This window comes from Falco punctatus, assembly GCF_963210335.1.
Source record: "Falco punctatus genome assembly, chromosome: 10".
Classification (NCBI taxonomy): domain Eukaryota; kingdom Metazoa; phylum Chordata; class Aves; order Falconiformes; family Falconidae; genus Falco; species Falco punctatus.
In genome coordinates this window covers 14,945,837-14,963,940 of record NC_137590.1, presented here as the reverse complement: position 1 = coordinate 14,963,940, position 18,104 = coordinate 14,945,837, and the positions used below count along the sequence as shown (strand labels likewise).

Here is an 18,104-nt window from a genome sequence, read left to right as displayed (position 1 = left end):
CCTCAGGAGCAACCTTTAGAGAAGGAGTTCAGGGCTGAAAAGTCCTCTCTCCCTGCAGAGCATAAAGATATTTTAGAGAAGAAGCTGCTGGAAGATAGACAGCTCCTGGAGAAGTTAAGTGAGTAAGGTCTTTTGAAGATTGCACCTTTCTGCTTCCATTGGGCTTTTGGGGGTGGGAGGATGCTGTGCATTCTATTCCTGTCATCGATTTCACATTGCTACAAGGGCAAAAAGTGCTGAGTGGGAGGTGGGAGATACACAACATTGATACCCCTTGCACATCTTGAGTATCCCCTTTGCTTTCAGAAGAAGAACCGGCTGTCCATAGCATGATGCCACCCCAGCCAAAAAAATCCAGGAAAACCTTCCCAAAATGGACCCTGGGGAATGGATCCAGGAAATACCATGGTGACAGGACTTACCCTGCAAAACCGCTGCTGAGGGTGGCCGAGGCCAGCCTGCCCCATGATGCTGGCAACTCCTCCATCATCAAGGAGAGGAGTGCCCTGGGCAACGTGGCAGGAAGCCCCCGCTCACTGGCAGGTTCCTCCCACCCAGCCAGCGCCTTCACACCTCCGTCCACGTATGTCACCATGGCCATGGCAGGGACTTCCCAAGGTGAAGAGGACAGGGCTGGTCCAGCTACCAGAGGTAACCGTGGCTGTAAATCAGGACATTGGCTTTTAGCTCTCTCCTGCCTCATCCTGACCGGCAGGCTGGGATGGGGACTGCAGAGCTGCCGGGAGACCTCTGCTTGGCTCCAGGGCTCTGTGTGCTTTCTCCCAGGGCTACAAAGGCTAGAGATGAAATTTCCTGCTCCCTTCCACCTGGGAGATCTCCCACAGGAGGTCTGTCTAAAGGGAGATGCCTGTGAGACAGCGTATGCTATCTGCTTAACCAGGCACCAGCTCTGTCTCCTGGTTCTTTCCTCAAGAGCCAAAAAACAATCTAGCCTGTGAATAATTGTGAAACACCCAAAAGCCTTGTGTCTCAATTAGTCAAACCTTCTCAGATTTGACTATTTCCCTGCTTTTCCATCCACTATCACATCCATGAAATGCACTTATAAAAACATGCTGGTGTGTTATTTACCTGCTTACTGACAGCAGTGCCCAGAGACACATTGGCTATGCTTGCCTTGCCCACTATGTCTGTTGTGATGGGAACAGAAGGAGCCCTTGAGATACCACCTTTTTCTAATAACAAAATCCCTATTGTTCAGTCCTGGAAAGCATGTCTGGATCGCTCTGTTTATGCCAACGGAGTAATATGTTGCTGTGCAATCTAGCAGGAGTGCTTAGGTAATCTGTTCTGGAGACAGAGGGATTCAGGACCTTTTCAGCAGCTGGCTTGTTCAGCTTATCTCCCATCCCTGCCTGTAGATTATGTTGCCTTGCCAATGAAGAGGAAGTCAGATGGCATCTTGTCCCAGTGCCAGCAACACATCTGCCTGAACAGGTAACACTTGGAAGCGTGGTGAGGACCCTGAACGTTTCACACGACGAATATTCATTTCATAGTGGAGGGTTTGTCCACTCTGTTTCCATGCCCTGGTGGTGCTCGCTTGGAATAGAAGTTAACATAGAATTAAACCCAAAACACAAAAGGTAATGAGAGTTTGTGCAGGTGCAGAGCAAGAGGAAACAGCCTCAAGTTGCACCAGGGGAGGTTTAGGTTAGATGTTAAGAAAAATTTCTTCACCAAAAGGGTGGCCAAACATTGGAACAGGCTGCCCAGGGAGGTGGTGGAGTCACCTGTTTAAAAAACAGGTAGATGCAGTGCTTAGGGACATGGTTTAGTCACGGTTAATGGTTGGACTTGATGATCTTAAAGGTCTTTTCCAACCTAAATGATTCCATGATTCTGTGATTCTATACTGCAGAGCAGTTGGGTCCCTGGTGCTCTGGACTCCTGATCCCTTGGTGGGTCAAACAGGAGGACCCCCATATCTGTGCACCAGGGCTTGCTCTGTGTGGAAAGGAGGGAGCACAGGAGGTTGACCACATGAAGACCCATTGACTTTTCCTCTCAATCCATGCTATTCTTGCTGCAAATGAAAACAGAATTGACTTTGCGTTGAATTCCAACCTTTGAATTACAGATCATTCTCCTCAGAAATGAATATGAGTATGAACATGAAGCTTCTTGTGGCAGTGCTTTTTAGCTTGCTTGTTTCTTCCAGCTGTGAAGAGCGAAAGCTTGATGCTTTGCAAGAGACGGATGACTTTGAGAGAGTGCAGAAAAATTTTGGTCCTGGTGAAATGGAAAGGTAATTAGCAAGAGAAGGCACTTGTTCTTAACAGTATTTTCCTCCTCACTGCAAGAAAAAGCAGTGAGATGACAGCTGGGTGACAAAATGGTGCAATTTTAGAACCAAAACCAGCTGAATCTCTATGTAATCAGAGCCAGGTGTTTCTTCCTGATTGCAGGGCTTGGAGTTGGAGATGCAAGAAGGCTCTAAAACAGTGCAGAAACCACAAGGCTTTTGCCTATAACAATCAAAATGACATCTATCATGTTTGAACGTGGCTGTGTGGTGCTTGCTTTATTGTCCGTTACTTTTATGACAAGTATCCAGTGATGAAGTAGCTGCTGGGGATAGTTTTCCTGCAAAGAAATGGGTGCCAAAAAATCATGTTACAGTACTGGCATTGTCATTTCCTGCGTGTCTGTTGGTTCATGTCACACGTATGTGCCTCCCAGGACATGCAGAGCAGGACATATCTTTCCTTAAAACTGGAAAGAAAATTGAGCATCACAGTCTCCACGCATGCATGACAAGGTGGGGTTGAGGTTTAAATTCTGAACATTTCTGAGCTACTGAAAAGTCTGGACCGTGTCATTTTTCTCTCCTGCCTTGCTCTTCACCCAGGTGTAGCTGGATGGGCTGATGCTCTGGGGAGAAACTGTCCTGTCCCTGTTTGCAGGAGGCATGTAATCACTGCTTGGGTGGAAGTGCTACATCCTTTAGCAATATCCACGGTGAGGCCATCATGTCTTCTTCCCTTTACACCTGTAATTTTAATTTTTCAGGGCAGAGAAGATAAAGCAGCTGGAGAGGATGGTGTTGGACCTCCAACAGGATGTCCTCTCTCTGAAGAAGAAGGTGCAGAGGCTGGAATCCCTGTCCTTCCAGGAGGAGCCCCACCGGCAGCCATGTGAGGTGGTGGAGCTCTTCAATGGCTACACCAAGGAGCAGCTCAAAGAGACCATCCGGTTTGACCAGAAAATCAGCACTGCCTGCAAGACACTGCTCTACAAACTCTTCACGTCTGACTACATCCAGAGCCACTCCATCACAGGGCGGAGGGGCAACACTTTCCGAGAGGCGAAGCCCATGATGGATGAACGCTGCATCAAGATCATTAGGGTGCTGTTGAAGCAGAAGTTTGGAGATCACCTCAGTGACACAGTGATCACGGAGAAGATACAAAACGTGCAGAAAGCCCTGAGGCAGAAGTTTAAGACAGAATGTCTCTGATGTGTGGGGGACTTGGTGTCTCTTCCTACCATGCTCATTGGTGTACCTGAGCAGCCCTTCCAGAAAAGATGAGTCTGACCTACCGCTGTTCAGCTGATGGCCCCCAAGGAGCCAACCCCAGGGAACACAAGACAGACCTTCCGCTGCCAAACCTCTGCCTGCATTCAGCGAGTGGGAAGCTTGCCCAGCTTGGCTGGGTTTTGCACATCTGCTAGCACTTTAGAAGTTCCTTTCTGTCCAGTCTGTGCAAACCTCACTGCAGGGTGCATGTAATGATCTCTGGGCCCTCTTTGATGGACATGCTCAAAAGCTTGAGGGTTCCTGTTGAGTCCAAGTAGGGGTCAGTAAGTCAGCTTTGTTCCACCGTGCGGTGGGTTAGGGAGAAAGGTTGGCTCTAGGGTAGGGAGTCCTGCTGCAGATGTGCTTTGCCACCCAGCACGGTTTCACTCTGCATGCCTGTGGTTGCCGCCTCCTGCCTGTGGGACAACATTTGCTCTCTTTGCTCCCAGTGAATGTGTTTTACAATTTCCTTCTATCACAGAAAGGCAGACTCATTAAAATGACACCATAAAACAGCCAGAGAAAGATAATTTCATTTTTTCCTCTATTTTAATGTAGCCGTATGGAAGAAGCATCTTCATTAACAAAAATCTGCTGAAAAGAGGGGAAGTGGTCACCCATGGAAATTAATTGACATTAATTTTCCTTTCAAAACCAGATTATTTCCATGGAGAAATACTGCAGGTTTTTATAACATAAGAGTGGGGGATGGAGGGTGAAACATGGCCTGCTGTAGCTACACCTTTCTTCAAATAGCAGACATACTATGAACACAGTCACTATAATTTAAATACAGCATTTATATCTTAGTTGAGAAATTCCAGGTACAAACAGGGATTTTGCTGTGTGAGAGGCTATAGCAAAGAGCTAGAAATATGTGTCTTTTCCTAAATAGTTCAGAGCTGGAGTATGGGTGGGTTGAAAGTGTTTTTAACATTAAAAGAATAAGATGCTGACACCAGTCCGCCTAAGAGAAGCGCTGCAAAATACCAAACGTTCCCTTTTAAAGAGACTTCTCAGGCAAGAAATTGCTTTTCTAAGTTCAATTTTTACATTATTCAGGAAAGGAAATGTAAGTTGTTTTGCGCTAATCAAAACATATAGTTTAACTAATATGTTTTCTTCTGTTGTTCGAAAGAAGAAAAAAGTGTTATTTTCAGGATTTTCCTGCCCCCTCTGACTTTTTTCTACTTGAAAACCAAAATCATTAAAGTAGGGTTAATGCTATGAAGCATTTTGATTTTGGTGGGGAGATACACTTGCCAACATTTTTGGCACTGATTTCATCAGATACGTTTAACAGTTGGACTGGATTGCTGTAGCCGATAACTAAAGATACTCCTGTTTTCCCAGTGCAAGTGTTTTTCCTAACTATTATGCAAACGTGCCAGTGATGATTTCTCGTTTGTACGGACCTTGACTTGAGCAGCAGCTGGAGCAGTTCTGCTGTGATCACTTGGAGCCAAGAGTGCAGCCGGTCCTTGAAAATATGCTCCAACAGAGCAGAACTGCCCCAAAACCTCCTCAGAGCAGAGACACCCGTTCAATTACATCTGCCTTGTCAGAAACATGTTACCTTCCCACTGCAGGCAAGGCCTTAGGTGGGTATCGCTGCTCAAGGAAATACCCCAGAAGATGTTTTTAATGTTGACTTATCAAAGAGAAGATTAAGGAGGCACAAACAACCTTATTTTGTGGGCACTTGCTTTGGCATCAGCCCTTGGAGCTTTTGCACGCCTTCCCTGCAAATTCCTCTTCTCATTTCCCCCACACCATTGCAGCTAGCAGCCCAGCAGCAGGCAGGGATGGAGAGGACGGATACCTCAGACCCACCCCAGTGAGGGACCACCATCACCTCCTGCATGGGCAGGGCTGCATCCAAGCCGTTTCCATGGGCACACGTTTTCACCTTAATCTTCCCTCCCGGTGCTTCATCAGATCCCTTGCCAAGCTGCAGCCTTGAAAGCCAGCTCACAAACATTATTTATTAAAATAAGTGCTGCTGCTGTCCGCCCTTGCCGAGCCCCCTCTGACAAGCTGCAGATCATTACTGCGAAAGGAGGGAGAAAAGAGACCAAGAGGATGGACTTGCTGTGGGGAGCGGTTGCTCCCGAAACCAGGCGTCTCTAATCAGCTTCTCTGGAATGATGAGCTGGGTGACCTTTCTGCTTGAAAGGCCCTTTGGTGGCTCCCTAGGAGGTAAACTTCACAGCCTAACAGGCTTGCTGATATTCAGCGAGCGCTCCCGGGAAGTGGGGCCGGTGGCATGGGCTGATGGATGCACACAGCCACGGCACTAACGAGCCGGCACTCAAATGGGCCCTTCTCGGCTCTAAAAGTTGTCCTTAGCTACTCCTGAAAGCTTTGAAACGTTGGAGAGAGCTGAAGAAAGGCAATGCAGGCGGCTTTTTGTTAAACTTCATTTTTAAGGTATTTGTGAACTGGAGGCAGCATTTCCAGGCTAATTGGGAGCACTTGCAGGCACTGACGATCAAACATCACCGCAAGGATGCCGATGCTCTCACCTCCCTGAACTCCAGCTCCGGCTAATCAGCCTCGAGAGGGAAGATCACACAGTGCTGAGATGTGGCATCCCTTCAGGGATGAAGGGGTCAGGGAAGATAGAGGAGGAGGAGGATTTATGCCAGAACCACTTCACTTGGGGATGTTCAAAGCCCGTGTCTCTCTCTAAGTGACGAAGGGCAGCTCCACTGAATTGCATTAACTTCCCACTTTAAAAAAATTACTGGAGAAGCTGGACAGGTCTTTCTGCTGAGATGGTTCGCTCAGCCGAATCCACCGCATCTTGTTAAAAACAATGCTCCTGTTCAGCTGCTGAGCTCTCTGGGTGCAGCAGGGCCTGGGCAGTGAAAACTAGGGCCAAAACCCAGGGTGGTCTTCAAGGAGGCTTTGCACTTGGCTCAAAACCAAGCAGAAATGGGATTTGTCTGTCAACCTGTGCAATTATATAGGCATTAAACACCCAGTCCTCCCTCCTTTCAGCAGGAACCAGAGCAGCTGTGCTGTCCTCAGTGGTTTGCATGACTCAACCAGGGTGTGCAGCAGCTGAGCAGGGACCTCACAGGGCTCTGGGGCTCTCTGGGGGTCCCTGGCCCCCAGCACCGCAGAACACTGCCATGGGGCACTGCCACCCACCATATGGTTGCAGCGCTTTTGTTTCCTTAGGAGCAGGCTGGAAGCTATGCGCTGCTCACCAGCGGCAGTGCTGCCAGCAATCTTCCCCTGGTTTTCAGGGAAAAACCTTCCCAGCTGGCTGGGCATCAGCCTTTACTCTTCAGCCGGGCCACAACATGAGGCTTCTGCGGTGTCCAGTTGCAAAGGTGCTGCGGATGGGATCGCTGCCTTCACGTGGGGAAAAATCCCCAGTCAAAACAAGAGGGAAATTCTCTGGTGTTTAACCCCATTTATTTCAGTTTTATCTCCTGGACTCTGCCAGGGGCATTCCAGCATGGGCAGATCTAAATTTGCCCATTTATTCACTTGTAGGATACCCACAGGGCAAAGCCTCTCAATTTCTGCACCCTGTGCATCCTCTAGAAACTGTAACACATTAATGTAAACATGTGATCTGTGGGAATCACTTAAAGGAATCATGTTAAAATGTAACTAAATCCCTTCTTGGGTTTTAATTGCAGCTTGCAAAGCCTGGCTGCCCTTGCACCAGTCCCAGGCAGCCAATGCTGAAGCTGCCTGATGCTCGGAACTTACTGGATGCACTTGAAAAAATCTTTTGATGCGGAATTAGTGGTGCAGTGGGTGGTGGAAGAGTCTTGTGCTCGTGGTTTCATCTGTTTTAAGATCCTCTCTCAAATGGAGGAACGAGGATGAAACGTATAGAGAGCTCGCCTTGTGGGGACAATGAAATATTTAAAGAACAAGCCGTGGTCTGTAGGAGCTTGAAGCTGTGTGCCATCTCCTACTGACATTCAACACACAAACACTCAGTGCCATGAGAAGGTTTTTGCTTGTTCTGGTGAGTCTTTATCTTATTTGGCTTCAAAAAGATAGTGAAAGAGAGAAAATGCACAACAGAGATGTGGCCTCAAAGCTATATTTATGTATTGTATTTCTAGAATATTTTTTTACAAAGGTGATTTTTTTTAACCATTCTATGATTTTCTTGAAAATATACCTGCAAATTGTTTTTGAGAGTGCATACATATACTTAGTAGGTGTGAAAATATATCAGATTTTAAAACTTTAAGCAATCTTTCATGTGTCTGCTTCAGTCACATATTCATTACACCTAATTTTCACCTGTATTTCTCCGTCTGTAGTACATGATTACATTATTACGACTCATATCTCTCTATCTTCCCCATCTATTCTGAGACAAATGGAACTGGGGAGATCGTTATTAAAACACAGAAGGCATAGAAATAAAATTAAGGATAGCACCAGTTCTCTGTGTGCTGAATACACTGAGGAAATAAAAGGTCCTTCCATTTCTAATAAAATCTGGATATGAATTGCCTCATAAGAGCTTAAATGAATTATATTCAGAGGCCATAAAGAGAGGAAAGAGAGAGCTTGGAGCCTTCCGACTGCGGGATGACTGCTCTCCTTGCCTTGATCTGCAGCACAGCAAAATGTCCCGTGAAAGCTTCAGAACCAGATGCGATATTCTGCTCAGAAAGTGAGCTTCAGGACTTGATGAAGCTCTTGAGTCACAGGTCTACAGGTCATTGAAGTCCCTCCTGATGAAACAGCAATCCCATTGAAGCTGCTGGAGCTCTTCCCACCACCTCCCGAAGGCTCAACCATCACTAGTTCCTGCTCAAGTTCCTTGATGGTGGAGGGAGGACGGACCTGCAGAGGAGCAGTGGCTTCTTCTCAGCCCTGTGCTTGCCCCACCCTGATCCTCCCAGGGTCCCAGGAAGGATTTGGGATATGGATGTGGTTTCTCAGCTTCTCCATCTCAGTGCTGGAAGGTGAAGGCTGGTGAGGAGCATGCCCCACTTCGTCTTCCTTGTAAAGTCCCAGTGTCCCCTTGACAACAGCATGTACCTGCTGTCCCAGGACATCACCGTCCTCATGAGATGCAGCTTGGAGAACACGCGTTCTTTTAATCATGCGTGTTATTGGGTGGGGGGTTTTGTTTGGCACAGGGAGTTAGCTGGAGCAAAGGGGACTGTGCCTAACTCAATAACGGAGAAATTAGCCCCCCACAAAGCCTAGGACTTCACGGTGCTTATTGATTGTTTGTCTTAAATAGAAGCAGTGCCAGGCATCGGAGGGAAGAGGAGAGTGCCGAACTCATGTACTCCTGGTAATGAATAATCATTAAACTCCAAAGGACTTTATTATTATTACCATTAATTCTAGTTGTGCTGTGCCCAGAGACATGGAAGGTGGAGACAGATGAGTTTGTGCCCTACTTACTACAGGCTACATTTTATCCTGGTAATATGAGAAAATTGATCATTTCTTAAGTGAGAAGACTGATAAAATCACTGACTTCAGAGGAGCAACATCACTGCTATCAGATGTTCAACAAGCTCACTGGAATGGTGCTGGAAGAAGGGTCATATTCCTCTTCTGTATGTCTTAAATTCAGGAGGTGGCTTGCCCTCAGTTTCCCAGAGGCAGGAGGGCAGCAGTTAACCCTGTCCAGCGTCCGCGCCTTCACTTGTGGGCAGGATTCCCCTCCATGCTAACCCACCCCTGCACAGGCTGGGCATCTCCCCATCCCATTTGTTGTCCCTCTGATGTTTTTCATGCCCTGAAGTCAGAAGAAATTGCTGAAAGTGAAGAAAAGCCAGAGAAAGACCCCTCCAGCCGTAACAGGGATGGGCCAACAGTCAGAGGTTTAATGTCATTCCTTTAAAGTGATTTGGACTGAAAGTAAAATACTGTCAAGATGTGGGAGCCCCGCTCTTCTTCACACTCCCAAAATTACTCAAGCACGTTCCTTTGTAACTCACTGTGTCATGGAAATGCCCCGAGCAGGAGGACTCATTATTCTTCTAGAAAATAAAAAGCAAAACTAGCTATAAAACACCCACAAAAAATGTCTGCCATCGTTTGTGCAGATCAAAAGGGAGGTGCAATCTGCTTGCTGGTTTTTGGGTCTTTGGGCAGCACGTTTCCTAATTCTCTCTTGAGCTGAACCAAGATGAAGTTGGGTTGCTTTCTGCAGAAGTACTACCTTTCCAATTGGAGATGTTTCTGTATTTCTTGGCTCAGAGTGGAAGAAATGGCCATCAATGTCTTCATGACCCTTCCAGTGAGACCATTAGGGTGAAAAACGAAATCCATCAGTTTAATGGGTTGGTTTGGTAGAAGAATTTTAGAGGGATCTTATAGTAGTCTTGCTCTTAATTCAACTATTTCTTATTTACATAATACACATTACTGGTTTAGTTAATACTCCGAGGAATGGGCTAGGAACATTTATTTTCGAGAGGGAAAGCCATTCCTGAGAGACCCCGTGGCCCTGGGGGCACACCTGCTTTCTGGTGAACGAGTTGAAAGCTAGGACTCTCTGCCTTGTATTTTTTCTTGTGATTTTTTGCAGGCCATGCCTCGCTCTCTTGTGCTTGCTCAGCTGAGAGGGCTGTGTTTACAAGGTCACTCGAGAGCCGGCAATACAGACCAGGGGCAGGTGGGTATCTCCAAAGTGCTGGAATGGGATGGGGACCTGACAGCACCATTCTCTAGGGAAAATAACCCACTAACCCTGCCTGCCCCTGCAAGACTGTATGGTAAATCTGCAATAATCTTTGATGACAAATGGCCTGGGAAGTGATAAAAGGGGGAAGCTCATGTTCTTTTGTGAGAAGGAAGATGAGTTACTTCTCAATTAGCAGGGACAGCAAATGGAGGCACTTCCAGCTGCACAGATGTTATCTTGACATTGCCTGTTCAAGTTAAATGCCTAATGATGACAATTACCATGAATTAGCTATGGAATATGTTTTACTGTGTTTTGTGGTCCCGAGGGCTAACATGCCAGAAACTTTTAAAGAGAATAAAAATATAGAAGAGGAGGCCTCCATACAGGCTCATTTTGGATTTGTAATGCCTGGTTACTAAGAATTTTACATAGCCAAAAAATTGCACTTGATACTCGTGTGGTCCAGGTTAAGCTTCAGCATGCTCTGTCTTCATAAATAAAAACATGGACAAGCAGACAGGTCCCCAAATGACAGACAGAAACATGCCTGAACACAGGAATAATTTTTTCATTCTTTAGGCTGAAAACTGGGATGGCCTTCTTGGTAAGCTGCTGAGCTGTTGGCTTGCCATCTATTTCACAGGATGCCAATGCAAGTTCTGATTTTCATTGCAGAAGTCAATGTGAGTTTTGCTCATTATCTTCAACCATCAGAATTCAGATCCAAGAAAATAAAGTTACAAGAACTCAGCAGGACTCAATTTTCACTCCCTGGATTTCAATTTGACAGCAACAATCCATAGGAAAAATGTGAATATGCTTTTTCCTGCAGACAGAAATGAGAGGGTGCTGAGAGCTCTTGTGTTGTTTGATCACTTTAAAGCCTTTCCTGCAGAAATTGAATTGGTGAAATCCTGCTTGAAATGTGCTGGGTGCATTTACAGGTGAAGAGGTGAGATGAGTAAAGCTTCCTCAGCTTGGAATAGCCTCCCCAAAACTTTCATGTTTATCCACTTAAATACAAGGGCGAGATTTTTTTCTGGCTCATCTATGGATGCACTCTGTATACTTCTTGTTTAGTGATCCACTTCACCACAGAAAAAAGAATCAAAGAGGTTTCAGCTCTTTCCCCCGCCTCAGCCTTTTCTGTCTTGTAATGTTAATAAGTGATAATGCTTCATGATTTTTTTCACAGGCTATTGCTGCTGAAAATTGCTTTGGTGCATTGGGACTCTTATTCACTGGGTGTATCAAAAACTTTCTGCAAAGCACAGGAATAAAGACCAAGGAAATGTTGTGGCTAGAGATCCTATAATGGTCTGACCTTTATCTTGTCCCAGAATCAACTTTTAAAGGGTGGGTCCTGTTCCCCCTCGCCAGGCATGTGAGGGATGCTCGCGCAGCTTGCTGCCTCCCTCCCTTGCCCAGTGCACCATAACTCACACATCAAAAGGCAGCACTTCCCATCCAGCCTGGGGAGTTGTTGGGAACAGTGCGAAGCTTTTGCTTTTCACAATAAACTAAGCTCAAATCTATAAAATTAAAGGCTGAAGAGCGTATTACCTGGGGTGAAGATACTTGTGAAGAGGAGCTGGGGCAGCTCTGCATCTCCATCCCTGCAACCTCCACAGAGCTGCTGCCAGCATGTCGGGCTCTGGCAGGGGAGCGATCTCTGGGATTTGGCTATCCAGTATTTCTTTTGAAATGGTGGTAGCTGAGGCGTTCATGCAGCCAGGAGGAATGGGAAGGGCTCTCTGATACAGCAAATCATTTATCTCGTATGAATCTGCAACAGAGCAAACCCCAGCCTCCCTTCAAGGCTCCAGCAAAGGTGTTTTGTATGCGGCGGCGTTATCCCCGGCACGCGTGTCACCATGGCAGGGAGCCGACAGCTGCAGCCTGTACAGCGGGATGAGGGACAATAATATCTGAAATCCTCTTGCCTTTCAATACAAAACCAGCAAGTCCTCCACACACCCCCTCATTGCCCCCCACCAGCACCACCACGTGCATGTATAAATACAGACACTGGGATTTCATTCCTGGAGCCTTTGGCTTCTTTCACTTACTTTAAGCCCCCAGCCCCAGGGGGAACTTGCAATAGGAGTGGCTGCACAAGTGATACTGCAAACTCAAACCCATCAGGGCGACTGGTGCCCCCTAAGTGCTGTGGAAGCGCTGGGAAGCAGAGGCTATATCACGGAGCATTGCCTATATTTGCCTTCTTATTTTGGCTCTGAGAAATGCTTTTGGCCTCTGCTGTCCTTCAGTGTTTCCCGAGAGGGCTGGACACAGGTGTTTCATGGCACAGCAAAAACAAAACGAGCTATCTAATACGTGGGTGCGATGTAATAGCTTCACTGTCATGTCCATTTGGAAGGATGCTTTAAGGCAGCTGTATCCCAGGCTTGCAGAGGCACTGGCAAAGGATTTCTAGACTCACAGTGTACCATTTCTGAAGAGATAGCAGCTCTGGATATTAAGTAGCCTTTAAGAGAACAGGAGCAGCTGCACAATGTTTTTGTAGACCGAAGGTGCAGCTCTGGCAGTACTAAATCTGAAGAGTCAACAAGCAGATTAAACAGTACAGTTAAGCTCTCAAAGCTGAGATATCCAGCCTCAGGCTTGCCAGCGAAATCGGTTATGAGAGACCGTAATTGAAAGGAAATCTGGTATTTCTAAATCCCACAAGGTTTGGAGGCTGGGTGAGCACAGACTGGGTGATGGTGGTGTGCCTATGCTGGTGTGTGTGCATCCATCCTATGATGAACCATTTAACCTTTCTTGTAAGCATCCACAGATCATCTTGTTCAATATTACCATAGTAATTAGCACTTGCTTGCATCAAAGTCTAGAATAAACTAATTTATTATTTATTACATCTACTTCTCTGTATTTTGCCCTTTTGTGTGGAAAAGGGTGAGTGCGTGTCTGGTTTGGATTTTTGATCACCATTTTTTTATTATCCCATGCCACAGCTTCTTACATCCTCCAGCTTTTACGTCCCATACATGGAGGAACGGTGCTCTGAAGTGTCTCTCCCCCATCACCTACCAGATCTGGAGTCTGGCCTTGGTCAGCACCACCCAAGGTTCAGTTCAGCCTCTGAATACTGAGATACCCCTGCCAAGGTTTGGGGGTTTCTATGCGAAGCCCCAGCCCTGCTGTGCAGGTTGTGTTGAACAAAGTGGATTCCAGCACTCCTTACCCGCAGGGGGTTTGGATGCCACGTAGCCCTGCATGCTGCAGTGGCGTGTGTCAAGATGAGAAAGCACAGCTACGAACCCAAGAGATAGAGCTGGAATCAGACCCCAATGGCTAATTGAGCTGCTGGCTGCCAGCTGGACAGGAGATTGATGGAGAGATACACCACAATAATTTTATGAAGAATGGAGACACGTGTTGCATGTGCAAATAAGATTGGAAATGTTGCTGCAAACCCATTCTTCAGGGAAAGGACAGGGTAACAGCAAGTGCTCTCCCTTTTCACCTACCCAGCAGAGAACAGCTTTTGCTCAAGGTGCCAACCTTTATTTCTCAGAAACAGTTTTACTTCTTCCTTCTTCCCTGGACATAAATGCATCTGTTTTCTTTTGTTATTCAGGAAAAAATGAGGGAACAAACCCTCACTTATTCTCACTGTTCAACTTTGATGAAACCATAGCTTAGAAAACTCTACATATTAATAGTGTGAATCACTTAAGTGAGGTACATTATGTTTTCAATTTCCATGATGCTTTTAGTGTAGGCAACTTATCAAGGGCTGCTGTTTAATCTTTTGTAGCAATCTTGAACATTAAAGCCAGGTTATTTCACGAAGGGATGTATTCCTTCCACTGGGGAGGTTAATATCACCCATTATTATATTTGACATTTGGGTCTGGCATATTATTTTTCATACCACATCTGAACGTAACTACCCACTCTTCGCATGAACAATGTTGAAGTGGGTACATTTCAAGAGTCTGCACACATCCATAAGAGTCATCCTAACAGCCTCATCTCTGTAAATAAGAAAAGACAATTTCATGAACAAAACGGGGACTGTCAATTCAGGAAATGAAATTTTCTCTAGTGGGTAAGCAAGCAAAGGGTAACTATCGTTGCTGTGCGTGCCTGCTGAAGGAACTACAAAAGGGGAGCGAGTGCTGTGCTCCTTGGAGGAGCAGCTCCAGAGCGTCTCACTTGAAAGCATCCCTGAACAAACACTACTGAGATGCAGCTGATGTGCAGCCAGGCCTCCCAGCTTCTTGCAGAGGTTCCTTTCATAATACAACCCACAACATGGCTTAGAGGTCTGCTTCCAGCCAGAAACAGGGATTTATTTGAAGAGACAAGGTCCAGAAGCTGACGTCTCAGACTGAGCAACACTTTATGTCCTTCAAAACTGATGGACTCTGGCTGGCTGTCAGAGCAAGGCTGCTCGAGTATGAGCCTCAAAGGACTCTTCAGAGCTGAAGATGGGGAAATTCACCTTGAGTCTCAGTGCTGGCCTGGTGAAGATGGTAATTCTCTGTTAGGGTAAGTGCCTTTCATTTAGCAGTCAAGGGAGCCGGTGTCATGGACATCAATGACGCACCCATGTCTCCATGTGGATAGATCTGCCAGCTTCAGCTGTTAGCGCTCTTTGAACCCCACTAGCTTCCTTTGTCTTTGTTAAGAACAAGCTATTGAAGGTGAAGCTCTAGACACCACTCTGGACACAAATAACTTGAGGAACTTCCTGCCACAAGATCTCAGCAATATCTGGAGCTGAGCAAGATCTTAACAAAACCAGGGCATTTTGACTTTAAAAGTTAGCTCCTTCGTCCTGTTGCTGTTGTTAGCTAACTGCAGTGCATGGAAGCCACAGCACCTTGATGTAGCCTTTGGATGTTTGTTTGTTTTGTTTTAAATAGCTGTCCTATTTTGGGCTTTGTTTGTTCAGCCTTAGAGCCGTAGTTATGTCTTAATGAACTATGAAAACAGAGCAGTGGACTGAAAGGGAAGAATAGGACATGAGGATACAGCAGTTCAGGAGAGGGCAAGAGTAAGTGGAATTAAATTACCACCAATTTTTGAGGCATGACAGTACATTAGTGGATTTCATGGAGGATTCAAACAACTCATTTTGAAAAAATTCTCTTCCCAAAATTCCAGGTCATCAAACATCATTTCCACAGTCCCTTCCTTTGATTTATGTTCAAAGCTAGCTGGTAATGCTTCCATAATCTCTTCTGCCTTTGTCTTTTATCTGCTCATAACACTGAGACTACAGTGGGGGAAAGACCCCAGACAGCAGCAGCAGCACCTCTACCCTTCATTTAATGCAGTGCAGGTAATTCAAGGCAAAAGGGACTGTGTAGGACTATGGTATCAGACCTAAGCAGACAACAAAAGAAAGGATACCCCGTTTCCAGGCTCTCTGAGCACTGCCTGAGTAAAGATACTGCTACATGGGATCAGAGCCAGCTGCCCTTTGCTACCCAACACAGCCCAGTGCTCCCTGGGGAGACGGTTGGGTAGCAGAGCATCTCCTGCAAGTGGAAGCTCTACTTGACAAATCTGAGTAGATCTAATCGAAATGTAGGGCTTCATCGTAAAGAGGCAATTTGAGTAATTGCAAAACTCTCTGAACTCAACAGGGCTAGGATTTCAGTCTGAAATTCCCATATTGTTCTTATTTATATGTTGATACAGTCACAGTCATAGAAAATGGCTGGGAGAGGGCATCAGGACATCACAGAAATCCACTCCTCTGTCTACCTATACCTGATCTATCATATCCTGTCCTTTTTTCACAAACCTTACAAACTTGGAGACTTCACTGTTCCCCACACAATTGGCTCCATTGCCTCAGTTTCCTTACTGCTGGGGAGGTTTCTCCAATACCTAACTCCTACCTAGCATGGGTTAGGGGAGCTCCAGAGGGGAGTTCAGGGTACGGACAACCTTGCCTGTCATTGCAGAAGTAGCCGAGTGGAATATTCTGTATTTTATAAGATGTACCTTTGGGCTACCTGATGGCTTTCTCTGCATCAGCCCCAAATTTTTAAATAGACCTGTTTTCACCTGTGGCACAGCATTGCTTAAACAGAGCTGCTCATGGGTGGGAACAGCTCTGGTCAGGGGAAGCCCCCTTGTGAAATGCACCTATGGACCCCCTCTCCTCTCCTTCTTGTCCCCAAACACACATGCTTCTGCATTCAGATCCGGTTCTAATGGGGATTGCTGTACTTTTATTGTGGGGTTTTTATGACTGCAATTTTGTTTAACATTGCCCCTGAAGAGCTCTGTAGCGTTTTTCAGAGCTCCAAGTACAGGAGCTCCTTGAATCTTTCCCCTAAGTGTTCCTGTTGCTGTCAGGAAAGAATATTAGAAGAGTGTGGTCCTGGCTTCTACTTTCTCATTTGGAGTCTGTGATTCATGTTTTATAGCATCCCACTCCCATTACTGCCAGCTCTGCTTTCCCGGGGTTCGTTCTGCAGTGTCTCATACAGCAGGAGGACTAATGAGTATTTATCTCCCATGGGTTTGTATCCTTTATCCTATATCTGTCCCCTTACTTCAGTAACCTTGATCCTGTGTCCTGCCCCTTCAGACGAGACAGAGCAGTGGGACGGCTGCTCTCCAGCTGCATGGATGCAGACTGGTCCACCAGCATGGGCTGGCCAGCCAGCAGCACCTTGCCAACAGAGGATGCAATGGATGAAGTTTTCTGGTTTCATTTGCTTTACTCAGGCCATGCTTTTCACAAAACTTGTATTTGAGACCCTTCCTTCCTTTCTTCTAACCATCCTTCCATCCATAACCGAATGATTTTAAACACTGGTGGTGAACTGACCATGAGAAGCAGCCACAACTCCTGGCACAGTTGCAGAAACCTTATCTCCTTTGGAAACCAGGATAGAAATCCAGTTGCAAGGATTTTGAAAGTGCAGGGAGGGGATTCACCGGCAAACGATGCTACAGATAATTCCTATGAGGGGATGCTTGTGAATGTCATTTGATTAGAGCTCATCAGCATTGTGGGGTAGAACAGCTGGGCTTGTTAATGAAAATGCTTCTTCTATCAACATGCAACTATTTTGCAAGGCAGGATTATTTCAAACAAAATTATGATTTGTGAGAAAATGAAGATTTCTCTACTATCACAACGTCTGATTGTTATATTAGGGAGTCAAATGTGATCTTGAATGGAGTTTTCAGAATGAAACCGGTTATTTATAGGCATACATCATAAAAAGAGGTCAGAACAATGGTCTGAATTGAAGAGAAGCTCATTAATTTTTTTCTCTTCCTTCTTTCTGCCAGGGCAAACAGCTGCTTTTGGGCTGCACTTGGTGTGGACCTGTCTGCAGAGCAGTGGTGCCGCAGCACCAGCGGCCAGCTGCACCGGTGGGAGCTGCCACCTCTCCTCCTCAAGGACCATCCCAGAGCAGAACGAGCCCCCGGGATTGTCCTAGTAGGTGGCGAAGCCATCAGCTGGATGCGGCCATTATTTCATTTCAAACTTATTTGGCTAGAGGAACCAAGTGACTCTTGCAGTGGTAGTGAACTAGGAACGCCGGGGAGTCTCCAGCACTGGTGGTTTCCCTGGGTACCTGTGCTCCAGCTGGGGCTGGGGGTTCCACCTCGGGGATCCACCACAGGAGCGTTCCCCCGTTCAGCTCCAAGCAGTGGCATTAGCAAACACTGCCATGCTCCGTCACGCCTGCTGCAAGGGTGGGTTGTGTTCCCCCTGGGCTTGTGCTGAGCCTGGCACAGCTCCCCCCGCCCCCCCCCCCCCCCCCCCACCCCCCCCGGTGCACCCTGCTCCCCCCAGCTGCTGGTCTCAGGGCAAGACCCTGTTTTTCTAAGTGCTTTGGTGGGCTTTGCAATAGTCACGGGCTGAGTTACCGAGAGGCTGAGCCTTGCTTGACTGAGCCTTCCATATTCTGGGAAATG

At 46.5% G+C, this 18,104-nt stretch overlaps 1 protein-coding gene across 2 annotated transcripts in view; it reads left to right on the top strand.

Moving 5' to 3' along the window:
* LOC308070729 (uncharacterized protein) overlaps positions 1–17,960 on the top strand; it is a 49,485-nt gene extending 31,525 nt beyond the window's left edge. For both annotated transcript variants that reach the window (XM_080405182.1, XM_080405183.1), the window contains exons 3-7: positions 59–118; positions 307–651; positions 1,383–1,458; positions 2,183–2,269; positions 3,034–17,960. In XM_080405182.1, the coding sequence (XP_080261308.1) occupies positions 59–118; positions 307–651; positions 1,383–1,458; positions 2,183–2,269; positions 3,034–3,481 (1,016 nt within the window). In that variant the 3' untranslated portion in view covers positions 3,482–17,960. The remainder of the gene's footprint in view (positions 1–58; positions 119–306; positions 652–1,382; positions 1,459–2,182; positions 2,270–3,033) is intronic.
* The last annotated feature ends 144 nt before the right edge of the window (positions 17,961–18,104 follow it).